Source organism: Dendronephthya gigantea, unplaced genomic scaffold (assembly GCF_004324835.1).
Source record: "Dendronephthya gigantea isolate DGI-Jeju-01 unplaced genomic scaffold, DenGig_1.0 000005F, whole genome shotgun sequence".
In the NCBI taxonomy this organism is placed as follows: Eukaryota; Metazoa; Cnidaria; class Anthozoa; order Malacalcyonacea; family Nephtheidae; genus Dendronephthya; species Dendronephthya gigantea.
This window is the reverse complement of record NW_021163015.1, coordinates 3299550-3316078: the sequence shown is the minus strand read 5'-3', so window position 1 is coordinate 3316078 and position 16529 is coordinate 3299550. Positions and strand designations below refer to the sequence as shown.

The window sequence follows — 16529 nt, the reverse complement described above, 5'->3', positions numbered from 1 at the left end:
GAACCCAAAAAACAACAAAAAAGCTTTCGTTATTATCCTTAACCAGATCAGTGTCCTTAACCAGCAATCACATTAGATTATGTCCTTTTGTGATAATTGAGGTAAACAGGTTAGGATTAAGTCTTAGATCGGGTTTATGATCGATTAGGTTTAACGCTAATCCTAAATGTAACCATAATTCTAACCTAATCTCAAGGATCAAGGATTATTCCATGTATTACCAACGACAGTCGGATCAGGATCATCAATAATCGGATTAGGTGGATGATTCGCCCCAGGTCAGCGCTTCATTAGACCAGGAGATCGTGACGTCATATCACAACAATAACAACGCTAAGATAATTTGTTGCATTTTGTTCGAAAGAGAAAAAATTGAGACAAAATCAACAATTTTGCTAACTTGACGCGTTAAAAAACTACAAAACACTCTGTGTAAGGCTACATCATGTCCGAACAAGATGCTGGCAGCCAAAATGGTCATTCTGACTCGAGCAACGATTCGCTAAACGGTGTGTTGAAATACGTTTTTAACTGCGTTTCACTGGGAATATTGCGTTTCATTTGTCAACAGATTATCTCTCAATGATTTCTCAGTAGATTAGCTTGAAATAACAACTATGCTATTAAATCTTTTATTAAAATACGTACATAATATCCTAGGATCTTGGGTGAAGCTTGATGAGTCTTTCAAGAACGGCAATGAGCGTCCATTCTCAATTCATAACGGTGAAATGGAGAACCTTTTAGCAGAAGCAGCCGACGACAAAACGCAAGGAACACAAGCACACAGACAGAGGTTGCTGGAGGATTTTTGAGTGTTAATAATGCAATTATTCATAGCAGCGAGATTGTGTTACAGTTTGGCTGCTACTATGTCTGTGATTTGTCAATAACAGTTCTTCGTATACAATTTGTTTAGTTTACTGTCGACATCAACAGATGAAAGAACGCCAACAGAGACCAGGCCGGAGTCAGACACCAGCCCTGAGACAGTCGTTAGAACGACAGATACAAGGGTAAGATTCAAGGCATTGCTTTAAACTGATTAGACAATTATTAAACTTTCACCCATACACATACTATACTTTCACCAAATATCCAGACTGAACAAATTACGCCTGATTTTCCAATGGAACAGACTCAACAGAGAGCTGATATTTCAACACATTAAACTCATGTGACCAACATTTTTTCACCAGGTGCCACCACCAAATAACTTAAACAATGAACAAAACTGGATTGAAAATTGGGCAAGTCGTGTTGAACCTCATCCTCCCAAGTAAATCAAATACTACTTCTTTAGTACTTCATATTTTTACTTGGACCAGTAACAAATGTTTTCAATCAAACTTTTTTTTCCACTTCAAAGAAAATGGCGTCTTACATATCCATCCCAAAAGCATGTGGAAAAAACCCAAAAGTCAGCCATGGTTGAAAGGTAGTCAAGTGTGTCTCTTGACTTTCAACATGAAGCAATGAATAGTTGATGTCTTTGTGTCTTTTACTTTTTCATTTAGAAAATCTGACTCATTTCAAGTAAATTTCTATATTGTTGTACCAACTCTCTTGGTTACTCACATCCTTGCATTTGGTATCGGGTAGGTGCCACCAGTAAAATTGTCCTCATGAAGTTCAGCACTAGAAGAAAACAACAATTAAAATCCACAGACGACTTGCAATGACTTGTGTTTGCTTTCTTTCATAGTTTCTACATAGGAAGACGATCCTCAACTAGTGCTGTTGCAGTTTAATCTGAAGAGACCTGAAGAAACAAACTTTTATTTAAACTGTTGATGATATTTTTTTCACCATGTGTTGTTGTAGTTTGTTGTTGTTTTCGACGTAGTTTTTTATGTTTTCAAACATTACAAGAATGACCAGCATTTTGCAATTTATATGGAGAGTGATTGCCTTGTTTCTCAATTCTTTGTGTTCATAGACATAGACCTTGCTTGCATTATCGGTGTCTTTCAAACCACCTCTTTTTCAGCAACTAATTTTGCTCAAGATGACAAATTCGTTTTTAACCATTCTTTATGCCTGGTGATGATAAAACCCCTCTTTTTCTACGACAGCTGAAAAATCCGGAAACATTGCCTCCTTGAGAATTATCCGCATTTTTCCCATACCAAACTATTTGGCTCAATTTCAAATGCAAAAATCTAATTAAATGAAATCTATGGGTTGGGAATTCATTCAAATTAAAGCATGGTTATTCGGTTGCGCTGCACATGTTAATGATGTGCGGAGGAAGCGGCCCATTTTTCTCAAATCGTTTTTCAAAAACATTAAGAATAATCTGCGCCGTTGTACACGCAACTGGCATAAGATCAAGCGATTTTGCATTTCATAATCATGCGGTCAAAAATTTGCGCAAAGAATTGTCGGGCGAAGCAAAAAGAACAGCGTTGAGCGTTCAGTCTGTTCAGTTAACAATTCAGTACCCAAAAGGGGCGAGTCGGCCGAGACAAGTCTCCGTATGCATGTAAATGTCCTAAATGACTCCTCGTAGCATCTTTAGACGCACCATTTAGCGTCATCTGGATTCGTCTCCTGCAAAGATCACCTGTCGACATATTTTGCAAAATAAAGTTCGGTTCTTTTGACTATCAGCGGGTGAGTTCATCTACAGGCTGAAAAATAAATGCGCGCAGTGTATTGTGTTATCATTCATCGCCGGCACCGTACTGTTCACAATTCACGTTTACTTCATATAATACGGGCCACTTAGAGAAGCGCATATCATTCTAATTTATGCCTGCTTCCGAAGTGAACTAGCTCGCGCTGTTATCAAAAGTAGCAAATCGTTGATACTTTTATACAAAGGCCCGTAGAACTCCGTTGAAAATGATTGGAAAAAGCGTTTGCTTTCGCATAGTGATATGCTTTCTGTACGTAATCGCAATATCTTCGACGCTCTCTCAGACGTCTGTACGACGAGGACGGAATCGAAGGTCGGATTTGGACACGCGTTTTATGGACATTGTGAGGTCAGCTTTCAACTCGCTCGCGACTGACAGAGGTCTCAAAGCAAACAACAAGTTCCATCGTGCGATTGACGAGATCGAACGAGCTCTTGCAAGCACACAGGCCGGAAGAGGATCCCGAACCTTCAATCCAAAGGAAGCCAAAGAATTCATGAAAATCTTAGCGCGCACTGCAGAGTCGGGGAACATCGAGAACTTTAGACAGATCTTAGGCCGTGCGATATTTCATAACATGACCGGGATCACATCAAAATATCTTCAGCAGCAAACGAATACAGTCATCAACGAAGATACGATAGCGTTGTTGGAAGGCGCAAAAGCATTTCTGAACGATATCGAACGACAGATCGGCAAAGAGCATTTTGAGGAACTCATTAGCTTCAGGGGAGAGGTAATTATATGCCAACTTTAAGTGTGTTGATGTTTTTCTAAATGTTCGTCATAAAGAACTTGTGTATTAATTGTTTAAAAACGTTTAAACGACATAAACAACCTAAATAATTGTAATAAAAGTTTCCGGAACGGATCGGAAGCTCATGCTTAGATAAAATAAAGTACTCTAACCTGAGCTCACAAAAAGCAATCATCAAAATCCGGTTTGTCACAACTCAGTTCATCACGCTAAAATTCTGTCCTATATGGGAAGAAAAGTAGAAAATTTGTTCAATTAGACTAAGTTTTACCATAGGTAGTGTCCAGGCTGTCCAGCCAAAGTTATAAACTCGATTAAGAAACAGGAAATCGCGAGATAAAGTTCCTTTTAAACAGTTTTGCTAGAATTTCACTTCAGCTCAACTAGCTCCAGGAAAAAGGCAAAAACGAACAATGAAATGCCTTTAAATAATTTCAAAGAACCACGAAATCAACTCCAAAAGAAGTCTTGTATATAACACACAAAGTTAAAATCTATTTATATACTTATGGTTGTTTTGTATATCAACAATCCTGCTAGTATATATAGATGTGCCCTAATTACTATATTTACGCTGTTTAATTGCTAAATTCAAGACAAACACAGGTAGGAGCATTTAGGACGGGAAACGAGCAACGATTTTCGAATTTTTTTCATTGATAAACTCCCAGGCTACAATGTCAGCACTCCTGGCGTTTGTTCAATTAAACATAACTTGCACAAAAACACAGCTCGTCTAAATGAACGTGGGAATTTTTCTCTTTTTGAACTCAATCGCATATTTACGAAGGTATCTCCAGCAGAGAAACAGACGAGACTATTGGGCATATATATAACTGAGAAAGTTTGTGAATCATATATAATTGTTGGCAGATGGTGAGAATATAGTCTTGCAAAAACACCAACAAACATACACATACATACCTTCATATATGCCTTCATTTTAATCACACTATGTCTATAGTCTCAGCATCCTCGGGGCTGACATTTCCATCGAAAGGTGCGGAAGTAAATTTTGCAGGAAACATATCTTAAATGCATTCTCATCTTCGTGCTGTTTCTCATTTGTTTAGGTCACTTTGGTGTTTGTGATTGACTCAACAGGAAGCATGAAAGAAGATATAGAGGCAGCCAAAGCCATTGCTAAGGAAATCGTCCTGCAGGATCGCGAATTTCCTGTCAACTTCATTCTATCAACTTTCAGTGATCCAGGTATACACTAAGCGATCAGTGTTACTATTGATACAACTTGGATGACGCGAAATGAAAGTTGAAGAGTACATTTCAATACGTTTTTCCCGTCTATTCAGTGTTTCCAATTCAGTCCCTCTTTCTTTAAAATATTTCTCTGTCTTTTTAAAGATGTCGCGCCTGTTGTCTACCATGATGAAAACAATGTAATTAAAGCAATAACTTCTATTGGGAACATCACTGTTGATGGTGGTGGAGATTGCCCTGAGATGGCGTTTGAGGGTCTCCTGCAGGCCCTGTACAACAGTCCAATGCCTGGTTCTGCCATGTACGTCTTCACGGATGCCTTTGCTAAGGATGATACACGAGAGAATATTGATACAGTGACCGCTCTAGCCATAGACTTGGGCGTCTCCGTTTATTTCTTCACGAGTGGGGACTGCGGTGGACATAAATCCAAGATGTCGAGTTTCAAAACAGTTGCTCAGGCAACTGGTGGACTTATGTTCCCGTTACACAGCTCTAAAGAAATCAGAAAGCTTTCAGGATTCGTCAAACAGAATTTACAAGGCGGGGCTACAGTGGACTCAAATACCGTCAACGAAGCATCGACGAAATCTTACACCATCGTTGTTGATGATACCATCAAGACATTAGTATTGACTGTTATCATGTCCAAAATGAACACAAATGTTCGCCTAATCTCCCCAGATGGAGTGGAACAGAACGCGACAAACAGACTGGATTTGAACGTAATCTTCAACTTGGAGAATCCCACCCCTGGAAACTGGACGCTACAAGTTCCTTCGTCAGCCGGAGATATTGAGTATCTTGTGAGAACCATCAGTAAACTAAATATTGATTTCAGCTATTATTACTTCAAATATAATCCAAAGATGGCGAGTCGAAGTCATGTCCCTGTTGTTCATCCATTGTTAGGTAGGTTCACCACGTACATGACCTGTTTGCCGTCCAATAACACCTTGATATCATCTTATCTGCAGTGCCTATCATCCCATATCACCTTTCCGTAGTGTTCATCTCATCTTCAACTTTCACCACCCCAATCTCATAACCACCCCAATCCATTACCATCATCATCTTCTCCTCACCTACATTCCCAAATATCCCATACCAACCGTTTCTCTTTCATCTCTTCCTAAATCCTGTCTCCGCACGATCGCAATCCTCCTCGCTCTCCTAGCTCAGGCAGTGTCTCTAAATCATCATATTTCTTCCGTTCCCATTCAGGTGAAGACGCACTGGTCATGATAACAATCTACGAGATGCAGCATGTTGATAACACCTCCCTGAATCTTAACGTTATCTACAAGAACGGCACAAATGGCGGGGCGTTTAAAATGCACCCAGTTGGTTCCAGCGGATTCCGTTTCTTTGCAACGATTAGACTTGACAAAGGTCCTTACAAACTGCAGTTGGTAGGGAGAACAAAAACTGGACACATGTTTATAAGACTCTCTCCAGTTTTCGACGAAGCTAAACCTTTCCGTTTAAGAGTGATTTATGCCAAAAAATACACGCTACCCGTCGGAAGAGAGTCGAAGTTAAACCTTGTGATCGAAAATCCTTCCGCTGAGGGATACGAATTCGATGTGAAGGATAGCTTTGGCTACGCAAGAGACGTGACGTCGCGTGTTTCATACCGCAGACACATGTCACAACAAAATTTCCACCTGAGATTTTCCGTTCCTGCCAATGCCACGGCAAATATCGACAAAACAAATCGTGTGGTGATAAATGCCATTGGGATCACAACGAGAGTTACGAGTACTGAAATTTGTCATCTTCTTATAATACCAAAGGAGGATTCAATTTAGCAGTGTTCGAAGTGAACTGTACTATTTTGCTAAGATATATTCATGAGTACATTATATGCCCTTATATAGTTATTATATAGATATAGAACTAACAGCATTCTATGTATTTGGTTAATGCATTATTCTTGGCAAAAAACATAAAAATCATAGCTTTATTAATAAGTAATAAAATACACAGTTTCTGATAGCCATTTGTTTTTAAGATTGAACAAAAATATATTACATGATTGCCCCGGGAATAGTAGCGAAGCAAGTATACTTCTTTCAACGGGGTAAAACCACGGTAGTCATGCATGCATGTCCTAGGATTCCGAAAGACCTTAGGATAATGATATTGTTTGATGTTGTACAGCCGTAAAAGACAATGTAATATAATGGCTGCAATCAAATGAAAATATATAGAAATCTTAAAGAAAGAAATATTGTGTAAGTATTTACTATTTAGTAGGACTGGATCAAGACGATTCTGTATTTCTGAAGTCTGTACAAAAAACTCTTTTTTCACTTGCTCTCTGCGAACAGTTAATGAAAGGGGCCCCCTTTCTACTAACTGTGCTTTGTGATAGTATAATGCTTAGCTGCAACTTGCAAATGCGATGCTATTAATTCATAATTCATACAATTATACGAAACCAATTTTAGGTTTTATATCTTGAGGATCATCATCACCTGGTCATTGTTTAAACGCTCTCGTTATAATCTATAAGAAAACTGATAATTTTACAGGGATCTTTTACATATTTCACGGTTTTATATTTAACACCTAATATTAATATTTCTGACATTCACCTAATTCAGATTACACAATGTGTCAAGGTATCAAATTTCGATCATCTTTGTTTGAAGATCAAACTTCAAACAATCGCTTGTTTGCGTTGGGCTGTCTGGTTGTGTATTTAGCCTCGCGCATAGCAACCGATGCAGTAACTTTAAGAAAAGAATAATACGATATTGGCCTGCTATCATTTTGAATTTGGTTCAAACCGTGTCAGCCACGGCAACAAGAAAGAAAAAACAATTGTATTTAACTGCCCCAAGTCCTGACAAACCGAATCTGGTCGCTATTGGAGACCAAAGATGGAGACAGGTAGACAGTCCAGGCAGAAGACAGACTCACAGCGTATAAGACTAGCCGAGGCGATCAGCAATGGCAGGCTTTATCAGACAAAAATGATCCTAAATGACTTTACAAATTTAGATTATTTGGATGACGAGGAACTGAGTCCTTTAATGCGTGCTTTTATGATCGAAGATGCGAAGCATCGTACAAGATCAGCCATGGTTAAACTTCTTATTCAACACAAGGCTGACGTGAATTTTCAAGACAAACATGGACAAAATGTGTTAAACTGGGCATGCAAAGCAAACAAGCTCGACTTGGTCAGACTACTTCTCGAGAAGTGTCTACAAGATATTGATCCAACCACTCAAGATTTGGAGGGGAATACTCCATTAATTTACGCAGTAATGAACAATAATGTAAATATGGTCAAGTTATTGGTGAGCGTCTTGAAAAAATATTCATTGAGCGTTGACCACAGAAACAAACTGGATCAGACTGCTTACCTGAAAGCGCTGGAATTGGGCTTTGACGAGTGTGCGAGCATCTTGTCTGAAGTTGGAAGAGCTTCACTCGACATCAAGGTCAATCCGTTTCTAGAATTTCTGGCTGTTCCCGACCAGGACGTTTCCAGGAAGATGCGAGTTCGTTCAGCGCCATTAACCCGAGGATACGGCATTGGTAGAGGAGAGAATAGGAATTCTGAACATTTTAAAGTTAATCGGCAAAATGACACGATCTTTCATCCGAACAAGGCTAATCTATCGAGGGAAAAAAAGCTGGGAAACAGACTGTTCAAATCCAGGAAAATTCATAGTGTGGTTTCTCGAAAAAGTCAAAATGAGAATTCGAAAAAGGTTTCTCAGAAATCCGCCAAACGAGACAAAAGCAAAGTCATAAAGAACACAGATCTGAATGGTAAAATATCCATTGGTGATGAAAATCTTGAAATAAGAGATTTAACCGTCGAGGGAAGTAGGGAACACACAGGAAATGAACAGATGGAAGATTTAAAGGCATCAAAAAAAGAGGAGAATTCTGGTTCAAAAAGGAAAGATCACCTCCTGCGTCTTTTACTTGACGAAACACAAAATCCTGACATTCAACGTTTACCCCGGGATACCCCATCGAATACTTCATGTAGTCAAGTGTCTAGTCTGAACGGCGGCGAAATTAAGCGCAACGTACCGACAGTGAATGGTTACTTTTCGTGCAAGCAGGTGAGGCACGTACGTGAGGTGATAAGGCGAAGAGTAACAAGCAAGAAGTCTGATATTATTTGCTCATCTTGCTGTTTTAAGTAGAGAAGGCGAATTAACAAATGCGAATTAACCAATTACTTAAATTGGATAAAATACTTTTCAATCTAAGGGTCCTTATCAGAAGAGCTAGTTTGACTCTTTTTCGATCAAAACGTCTAGACGTTTTTCTGTAAATTTCAGGCAGTTATTTTGTTACAACCCCTTAACCAGGGTAAAATACCCTAGGTTTGTGATCTTACATACTCTTTCAAGCCTGCTTCTCATATTTACGCATATATTTCCAGGCTTTTGACAATGACGAATCATCCAGAAATGGTTTCGCAAACTATCATTCATATCTCGAATGGAAGGCATCTCTCGACCATCCGCCTAACACTTTACGAAGCTTTCTCGCGTTACGAGCCGAACAGCACTCGGAGAAATCCTCGTATCGGAAAGGAATCGTTCTTCCAAAACACGATCCAACGTCGGAAGACTCCGACCGTGATCGTAGTTTCGGTGCGACGTCGCCCGTTTCCGAACGCAGCGGCAAATCAGAAGCGGGAAGAAAGATCTCGGCAGTCGCAAAAACTGTGGGACTGTCCATTTATTTAACAAACAAACGGAAAAATTCCACAAAAACGTAAATCACTCCCTAACAACAGACTCAAATATCTCTGAAACTGTTGTCTTACGAATGCATGTCTTGTGTACAAATGATGTCAGTTCTTGCGTCCGCTTTTTCATATCAATAAATAACTGCCTAGCTAACTTCATACATCAATATCTCTGTCCCAGAAACATGGACTGATTTGCCATTAATTTCCTGACCAGGAAAACCTAGCTACACGCGATGTCTTCTGCTAAAGTGTTTTGACAATTAATTCTTACTTCAGTTATCTTTTTTTCTTGTGTACGTGGTTCCGTCTGCTTTACCAAATATCACCTCGCTTGCCATATTAATAAAAAGACCAGTCTCTACAACACCTTTGGAAAGACACAAAAAACCGGTTGAATATTCATTTATAACAGTCATTACAATGATCATTATTTATTTCACCCATTCCTCACGCCAGGTAGCAATGAATATCCAGGCTGGAACGCATGCGTAAAGCATGGTAACTCTCACACGAGACCGTTTCCCAGGGGGCAGAGAAATGAGAAGTGCAGAGAATTGACAGACGAAGAAAACTTCATCTCTGTCTTTCAAGGATTTAACGTGTCCGTCAGTCTCACCTGGTATCATCATTAATATTTGGTTTAGTTCTTCCCAATTTTCCACCTAGGAAAACAGAAAATTGTGGATAGGATTTCAAACATGATAAAATCATTGTAGTACTAGAACCAATACAAATGTATCCTACCTTTTCAAACTGAAAATCAATTATAAAATTGCGGTTATCTGTCACAATTGGACCCTGATAAAAAACGTTATTCAAAATTTTATTATCCATTCCTCCAGTTTTTATTCCTCACATGACTTCCAAGATGATATTCTAATATTCATGGCATTAAACTTACGGCCTTTTCCTTTGCCATTCGCAGAACAGGAGTCAAACCCAGGCCCTTCATGGCTAGCATCACTGGACTGTAAGCCATAGGAATGACCTCAACAGGAACACCACGTTTCCACTAGAAAATATTCTTTAATTTATGAAATTTGCCTCAAATTATGTTAGGTTTGTGCTGCCTCAACACTAACCTGTTGGCCAAATTGCTTTGAATCTTTCCTAAATATTCAATTAGTAATATTCAATATTAGTTATTAATTATTAATTATTAGAGTGTATATTTTTTGGTAAAGTTGAACAAAACATCAAACCTTTCATCCGCAACAACAACAAAGGTTTCTGCACAAGATGCGACAATCTTTTCTTGTGTCAAACAGCCCCTGGAAATAGAAAATGTCTGATGCTTTTGTTTCTTATTTTTTTCTACAAAGCAGGTTTGATCTATTCCATTGCTATTACCCTCCACCTTTGATCAGGTTCATTGATTCATCCACTTCGTCAGCACCATCAAATGCAACATCAAGCTTCAAAATGAAATAAATCGGTTAATCCTGGCATTCCTCGGCAAGAAAACAGAACGCAAGTAAAGATCATGTAGACATACCTTGGGATTTCTACTCAAATCACTAAGGTACAGACCATTCTCCACTATAAGTTGATTTGCCTAAAGAAATTAAACTCCATTTTTCATATCAAGTTTTCCTTATATTCCCTTATTTTCTACCTTTCTATTTAATTATTTTCATCAACCAAGCAACTAAAGCAAGTGTAAACTTACCTGAAAAGAGGTTGGCACACATTTCACCTGCAAATTTTCTTGCTTCACTCTCTCTGCTGTTGAGAAAAAATCACCCACAGTCATGCAATTATCTACAAAACTCATTGCAAAACTGAAAAGGTAGGTACCTAAACGCTGCACAGCTGGGACGATGGTTGATCCACTGCCAATACCAATGACTTGATTGTCCTAAATGTATTGCAGTTTTATGGATTGAGGATACATGTACACATTACCCCTGAAAAGACTGCAGCACCTTTCAGGATTAATGAATTATATCTGCAGGAATACACGCATAGTTTGTGATGAATTGATGTGGCATTGTAAATACTTATTGTACTCTCTCCTGTAAGATTGGCGTTGTTTTTCTAGGATATCGGTGTTAATACAACCCACGAGATTGGCATTGGGTTAATTATTAAGTTGGCTTTAAGATTGCGGTCTTTCTTACAGTGCAAAAAGGTTACAGACCTTTTTACAAGGCTGAAGCAGCAACTATTTTCAAGAGCAATCAATGTTACATAACTACCAGCATGCGACAGCGAGTCTGGAGATTTTAGATCAAATATTCTTGCACAAAATATCACTTGAAGAATCACCATATTTCGCTGTATTTGCATACAAAAAGATTACCTTGACATGTCTATCAATAGCAGTATAACCAGCAGCCTTCTTTGCAGCCTCCATAGAGAAAAAACGAACTTTTTGGACAAGATCACAATGTCTCAAATAAATCCCTTTTAAAAACATGGAACTTCTGCAAATGTTCTGCATAATTTCCTCCTAAGGCTACTTCATGTTACTCATTGATATTGGTCCAAATGAGTAAAAAATAGAAGTAGTTCTTCCGCCCTAATCGGCTTATCCATATTACTAATCGCACTAATTAATTTTAATCCATTGATCCTAAAGCTTTTAAATCATTTTATTAAATCTATTTACATTAGCTTATTGTTAATCTGTTCTCAGAGCGCTTAGTCAGCTCAGAGTCTTTAGTCATGGAAATACCAAAATTTTCTTCCAGGTAATTCAAAACAGCTGGTATACTTCTAAGCGTATTGAACACTCTTCTTTCTTAAAAAGAAAGCACAATTAAATCTATGGGCCTTCCATAAATCTTGTGGATTGGAGACTATGGGGGAACATGGGTCTATATATAGGGATTTTGGGAATGTGCATCTGTTTATTTTCCTCATCTATCACCTTGATACGACCACACCATAAGGATTGTGTGGAAACTGGTCTCAATAACAACTATCACTTTGTCTTTAGATTGCAAATCTAGTTGACTTATACACAAAATTAATTAATGCAATACTTGCCTGGTTTACAAAGAACCTTTTCCAACATATAAATTAGATGATGATGAAAATGAGTAAACGAAATTCCTAAGGACAAGCTGAGATCAAGCTAGAGAATACGGATTAAAAAATAAGATTCAAAGCAGAATACCCTAACAGCTTAGGGCAACCGTAATTTTCATAACAACAAGCTGACTGCTAGGTACTATATCTAGCTATATCACAGAATTTCACAGTGGAAACCCAATGAACAGATAAACCCGAGATAATATTTACCCAATCTTGAAGACATTGAAGTGGAAGAGAGTCAAACCCAGCATACATTGCAGGGTTGCTTAAAATTCCTCTTGCTGCCATGACACCTGAAATATTTAATGAATAAGATGAATGAGATGTCCAGCTTAAATATATATTGCCTGCTGAAAACGAGAGTTGATTAAATTGCCAAATTTTACCAACCATTGACACCAGTTTTTGCACACACATCAGCAATATCAGCTTCAGATCTGATATCACCATTTGCAACAACTGGGATTGCAACACTGTCCTTGATCTAAATCATGTTCAAATGAGAATGTTTATATCAAAAGTAGGCAATTTCGGTGTTGTAAATTGGTATAATCCTTTACCAGTTTGATAGTTTCCAAGGAGCATGGTTCAGATCGTTGCTCTATTGTTCTACCATGAACAGTAATCCATGAAACACCAGCCTGTTCAGCTCTCTGACACATCTCCACAGTTCTTCTAGTGTCATTGTGAATTCTAATTTTGATTGACACTGGAAAATCAGTTTGAACCCGTGATTTAGTCTGTTTAACCATATCATGAATTAACTCTGGATTTTTTATCAAGCAAGCTCCATAACCAGCTTTCATCGCCCACCTAAAGATAAAGTTAATATTTCAGGATTTGATGATTTTTATCACTTTCAATTGGTACAGTAGCTGAAATATATTAGTACTTTCCTCTGAGGACAACCACAATTAATATCAACTCCATCGGCAAACCTTAAAAATAGAGAAGTAATATATATGAACAGCAACTTTTTAGGAAAACCCTGAATCACAAGAACCATTTCTAGCTGTTTTTAAGACATACGGAACAATAATTTCTGTTGCATCAGCTAAATCCTTTCCACATCTTGCCGCAAACTGAACAGTAAGTGGTCGATCCACTAAGATAGAAATATGTATATATACAAAGCATTTTTTTGCAATATTTAATCGATGATAGGCTTTAGAAAAAGATGGCAAATTATTCTTACAAAGGTTGGTGGTAAAATCACTGTCCCTTGCTTTTACGGATTGAACAAATGAATCGGAAATGATCATTGGAGTGCAAGCCAAGTCGCATCCATACCTTAAAGAACCATTAACATACGATTAATTTGTTTGGCTAACAAGATGCACCATTAGAAATTCTCTCTCACCTTCTCACCAAGCATCGAAATGGCAATCTACAGAAAGAACAAAAGAATTAGTAGTTCTAATGATTAATTAATGGCAACTAATGAGAAATGTTACTAATTATAAGTGAATTACATTACAGCTATGTTTCAAATTAGATACTGACTTGGAATATCGAACCATTGGAGCACATATCCTCACGACATCTTTCTCGTCAAAAAGTTCTAATGGTTTTTTCCATTTTGCTACGATGTCCTCCTCAAATGATCTCATATCAAAATTTGTCCATATTTGCTAATTGTACAGTTGGATATTAATACTTAAAATACATCAATCCACCTTTGAGGAATATTATTATATCTTTATTTTATTTTGTTTTAACAAGTTTTCCCCTGACTGAGATGTTTTCAATACTGGATGTATTAACGTTTCTGTCAACTGTCAAATTACTGTAAAATGAAGTAAAATATTCAAGTCGGAACTTGAATTGCTGTCTCTGTACTGCAGGCGCTAATAAAAGTTTATATGCGCGCTTCATGCTAATTGTGCGCCTACGGCCTGCGTTCAGGTTTCTGCGCCAAGTTTTTTGTTGTAAAAAGAGTTCTCGTTATACTTTTGAGGTATAGTTTCCATCAAATCACACCTTTTGCGCGCATCTCCAGTGTTATGGTCAATTTATACTATTAAAGTTAATTCTTCTTTAATTTTGAAGAGCTAAGTTCAACTGATTAAATATAATCCATATAAATATTGTACAGATATAAAGCCGTCTTTAAAAAGTGTCATCATCGATCCGTTTGACCTCATTACTCACGCTCCCAGCCAGGTTTGAGTCGTGGAAACTTTATTTTTAGAACAACGATGATCTGGATTAACACAGCCATCCTGATAGCGACCGAAGTTATCTTCACCATTGTTACCACTATTGTCCGCGGAACATTTATTACCAGTGTGGGAGTTGCTGCATTTTTTTTTACCGCTCCTATATGAATCGTGGTGAAATGGTCTATTGAATTTTTGAATCAAAAAAGCTTGGCAATTTCCGACGGCACATTCGTACCCGCGAACATTTATGAACTCAACATTCATACAATCACTGGCATTGTATGTCAGTATATCGACTTGAGATTTCAATCCTTCCATATAATCAGTTTTGTTCAGCCCATCCGTGTCAAATCGACACGTCATTCGCCATTTTGAAGAATCCTTTTGTATAGATTTCATTCTAGACAACGACAGACGGTACGATTCCCAATTTGGGTCTTCGGCATTTTTGGGATTGTCATTAAAAAAAGGCGCCTTAAATTCCGTCTTATTTTCAAATCGGTAGGACTGGATAAGTGTCCAGGATACTGTAGTATCACTAACTGACATCTTCACGAAATTGCAAAATACTTGGAAGGGTTTATTGTCGTGATCCATAATTGTGTAGTTTCCTGAGGCTGGTGGATCATGACCGCTGGCTTTAACGTAGCCACGGCACGACTTGATTGGCTGTTTACAGCGGTTCCCGCGGTACCCTGGGGGACAGTCACATGTGAAACGTGGTGAATGCAGGATATCATTAGGATAGCTGGGTTTACACACTCCATCATTGAAGCAAGTTTGGGAGGTCAGGCAACAGTTTGTGTCTTGAAAACAACCGCTCTTTCCACCGTTCTAAAATAATGAATTACAAAATTGAATATATCCCGTACGAAGATCTACTATAGTAGACCGAAAACTGATTTTCAAATTTCATGAAACATTGAGAACTATAGATGCGGTATATGGAATTGCTACATGAAGTGTTTTTTATCCCCCCTCTTCCCATCACAGTGAGTGCGAGATGGGAGTTTTCCTCACACTCGTGGCATGTAGAGATGCATCACGCTATTTATTCGCCCTTTTGACGTTCACGTCCTCGCTCTAAATCTCCCTAATATATAATTTAAAACAGACCTCATAACCATGTTGGTGATTTCTTTCAAAGGCAAAATAGCCACAGTCGCCCTGTTTTTCTTTTATCTTCAAGGATGTGCTTGTTGACAAACACAAGCTGCAAGTCTTATCTTCACCACACATCCGGAAGGCTCTGCATGTGCAATTTTGCAGACATTTCGCCAGGCAATTCCCAATCGTCGTTTCTGATGTGTTTTGAAAACTACAGCCATGCAGAGTTTTGTCTTGAATCATTGTCACCTTGTAAAAAGCCTCAGCGAAGTTAAACAGCAACACGAAGTTGATGAACGACCTAGAAAAAATATTTGTTTACGATTAAGATTGGATTCACGATACAATGATCTTTGCAAATTTGTTGTTTAAGACATTTAAATATGATTTAGATATATATTACTGCCAAGTAACATCCTCGGAGGCAGTGGGGATGGGGACGGCCCCAATCATAAAAGCTTTCTCGTTTATTCCCGGCCATTAAGACACCAAGTTTACCACATCTCCTAGTCGCTGTTAGTCACAAACTCTTGCATTTCTCAGTAATGTTCAATGTTTTCTCATGTAAATTTCCCGCTACTCCTAGTTTCAACAAGGCGTAAAGTAACTTTAAAATTTGCATGCATTTTCACTGCCGTGTTTTGTGCTTATGAGTAAGATATTTACAATAATTGCTGATTAGAAAGACTTGAACAGAAGCGGAAATTAGCCACAGTTTTGTGACAAGAGACGAGAGACAATTATTGAATATAATCGTTGTTTTTACCTCATTCTGCGATGCACTTCTGAGAATTTCTTCAAAATGATTTGGATATTACTGTCGGAGTTCTCTCTTGATTTTAATTTTCTTTTAAATTAACTTCAATTTAAGA

General features: G+C 38.1%; 6 protein-coding genes across 8 annotated transcripts; 3 read left to right on the top strand and 3 right to left on the bottom strand.

Moving 5' to 3' along the window:
• The first annotated feature begins 305 nt into the window (after window positions 1-305).
• Window positions 306-1895, top strand: LOC114515946 (BCL2/adenovirus E1B 19 kDa protein-interacting protein 3-like). The gene is made up of 7 exons (XM_028535267.1): window positions 306-509; window positions 661-796; window positions 920-1016; window positions 1200-1279; window positions 1370-1438; window positions 1518-1598; window positions 1706-1895. The coding sequence occupies exons 1-7, from the start codon at window positions 446-448 to the stop codon at window positions 1749-1751; spliced, it is 573 nt and encodes a 190-aa protein (XP_028391068.1). The 5' UTR covers window positions 306-445; the 3' UTR covers window positions 1752-1895.
• An 889-nt stretch (window positions 1896-2784) lies between these two features.
• Window positions 2785-6849, top strand: LOC114516065 (hemicentin-1-like). The gene is made up of 4 exons (XM_028535428.1): window positions 2785-3378; window positions 4473-4611; window positions 4762-5529; window positions 5842-6849. The coding sequence occupies exons 1-4, from the start codon at window positions 2848-2850 to the stop codon at window positions 6426-6428; spliced, it is 2025 nt and encodes a 674-aa protein (XP_028391229.1). The 5' UTR covers window positions 2785-2847; the 3' UTR covers window positions 6429-6849.
• A 431-nt stretch (window positions 6850-7280) lies between these two features.
• On the top strand, window positions 7281-9400 carry LOC114516242. The gene is made up of 2 exons (XM_028535664.1): window positions 7281-8708; window positions 9035-9400. The coding sequence occupies exons 1-2, from the start codon at window positions 7506-7508 to the stop codon at window positions 9374-9376; spliced, it is 1545 nt and encodes a 514-aa protein (XP_028391465.1). The 5' UTR covers window positions 7281-7505; the 3' UTR covers window positions 9377-9400.
• A 58-nt stretch (window positions 9401-9458) lies between these two features.
• Window positions 9459-11806, bottom strand: LOC114516243 (ribose-5-phosphate isomerase-like). Its single transcript, XM_028535665.1, has 11 exons — window positions 11652-11806; window positions 11147-11207; window positions 11019-11074; window positions 10845-10904; window positions 10700-10764; window positions 10552-10620; window positions 10432-10459; window positions 10251-10361; window positions 10094-10147; window positions 9966-10011; window positions 9459-9716 (listed from the first exon to the last, which is right to left on the bottom strand). Exons 1-11 carry the CDS (start codon window positions 11790-11792, stop codon window positions 9622-9624), a joined length of 786 nt encoding a protein of 261 aa, XP_028391466.1. The 5' UTR covers window positions 11793-11806; the 3' UTR covers window positions 9459-9621.
• A 140-nt stretch (window positions 11807-11946) lies between these two features.
• On the bottom strand, window positions 11947-14127 carry LOC114516139 (tRNA-dihydrouridine(20a/20b) synthase [NAD(P)+]-like). 2 transcript variants are annotated; one of them, XM_028535529.1, is made up of 10 exons: window positions 13892-14127; window positions 13749-13775; window positions 13584-13678; window positions 13418-13493; window positions 13285-13326; window positions 12949-13201; window positions 12779-12872; window positions 12596-12681; window positions 12341-12428; window positions 11947-12092 (listed from the first exon to the last, which is right to left on the bottom strand). In XM_028535529.1, the coding sequence occupies exons 1-10, from the start codon at window positions 13996-13998 to the stop codon at window positions 11962-11964; spliced, it is 999 nt and encodes a 332-aa protein (XP_028391330.1). In that variant the 5' UTR covers window positions 13999-14127; the 3' UTR covers window positions 11947-11961. The 2 variants fall into 2 exon arrangements, with proteins under 2 accessions (XP_028391330.1, XP_028391331.1); XM_028535530.1 differs by having other exon boundaries at window positions 11965-12088.
• A 155-nt stretch (window positions 14128-14282) lies between these two features.
• On the bottom strand, window positions 14283-16484 carry LOC114516132. 2 transcript variants are annotated; one of them, XM_028535513.1, is made up of 3 exons: window positions 16424-16484; window positions 15667-15958; window positions 14283-15384 (listed from the first exon to the last, which is right to left on the bottom strand). In XM_028535513.1, exons 1-3 carry the CDS (start codon window positions 16426-16428, stop codon window positions 14536-14538), a joined length of 1146 nt encoding a protein of 381 aa, XP_028391314.1. In that variant the 5' UTR covers window positions 16429-16484; the 3' UTR covers window positions 14283-14535. The 2 variants fall into 2 exon arrangements, with proteins under 2 accessions (XP_028391314.1, XP_028391313.1); XM_028535512.1 differs by having other exon boundaries at window positions 16061-16476.
• Between the last annotated feature and the right edge of the window lie 45 nt (window positions 16485-16529).

Bases quoted from the DNA above. Each gene is read 5' to 3' on its own strand.
- LOC114515946 (XM_028535267.1), top strand. From the start codon at position 446: ATGTCCGAACAAGATGCTGGCAGCCAAAATGGTCATTCTGACTCGAGC. The intron at 1,280-1,369 runs GTAAATCAAATA...TCCACTTCAAAG, and splicing joins GTTGAACCTCATCCTCCCAA to AAAATGGCGTCTTACATATC. The intron at 1,439-1,517 runs GTAGTCAAGTGT...TTTTTCATTTAG, and splicing joins AAGTCAGCCATGGTTGAAAG to AAAATCTGACTCATTTCAAG.
- LOC114516065 (XM_028535428.1), top strand. From the start codon at position 2,848: ATGATTGGAAAAAGCGTTTGCTTTCGCATAGTGATATGCTTTCTGTAC. The intron at 3,379-4,472 runs GTAATTATATGC...TCATTTGTTTAG, and splicing joins TCATTAGCTTCAGGGGAGAG to GTCACTTTGGTGTTTGTGAT. The intron at 4,612-4,761 runs GTATACACTAAG...GTCTTTTTAAAG, and splicing joins ATCAACTTTCAGTGATCCAG to ATGTCGCGCCTGTTGTCTAC.
- LOC114516242 (XM_028535664.1), top strand. From the start codon at position 7,506: ATGGAGACAGGTAGACAGTCCAGGCAGAAGACAGACTCACAGCGTATA. The intron at 8,709-9,034 runs GTGAGGCACGTA...ATATATTTCCAG, and splicing joins GTTACTTTTCGTGCAAGCAG to GCTTTTGACAATGACGAATC.
- LOC114516243 (XM_028535665.1), bottom strand. From the start codon at position 11,792: ATGCAGAACATTTGCAGAAGTTCCATGTTTTTAAAAGGGATTTATTTG. The intron at 11,075-11,146 runs GTACCTACCTTT...TTTTCTCAACAG, and splicing joins CCCAGCTGTGCAGCGTTTAG to CAGAGAGAGTGAAGCAAGAA. The intron at 10,621-10,699 runs GTAATAGCAATG...TTCTATTTCCAG, and splicing joins AACCTGATCAAAGGTGGAGG to GGGCTGTTTGACACAAGAAA.
- LOC114516139 (XM_028535529.1), bottom strand. From the start codon at position 13,998: ATGAGATCATTTGAGGAGGACATCGTAGCAAAATGGAAAAAACCATTA. The intron at 13,494-13,583 runs GTAAGAATAATT...TTTCTATCTTAG, and splicing joins TGATTTTACCACCAACCTTT to TGGATCGACCACTTACTGTT. The intron at 12,873-12,948 runs GTAAAGGATTAT...AACATGATTTAG, and splicing joins CCTTGGAAACTATCAAACTG to ATCAAGGACAGTGTTGCAAT.
- LOC114516132 (XM_028535512.1), bottom strand. From the start codon at position 16,110: ATGATTGGGGCCGTCCCCATCCCCACTGCCTCCGAGGATGTTACTTGG. The intron at 15,959-16,060 runs GTAATATATATC...TATTTTTTCTAG, and splicing joins TCCGAGGATGTTACTTGGCA to GTCGTTCATCAACTTCGTGT. The intron at 15,385-15,666 runs GTCTGTTTTAAA...TCATTATTTTAG, and splicing joins ATCACCAACATGGTTATGAG to AACGGTGGAAAGAGCGGTTG.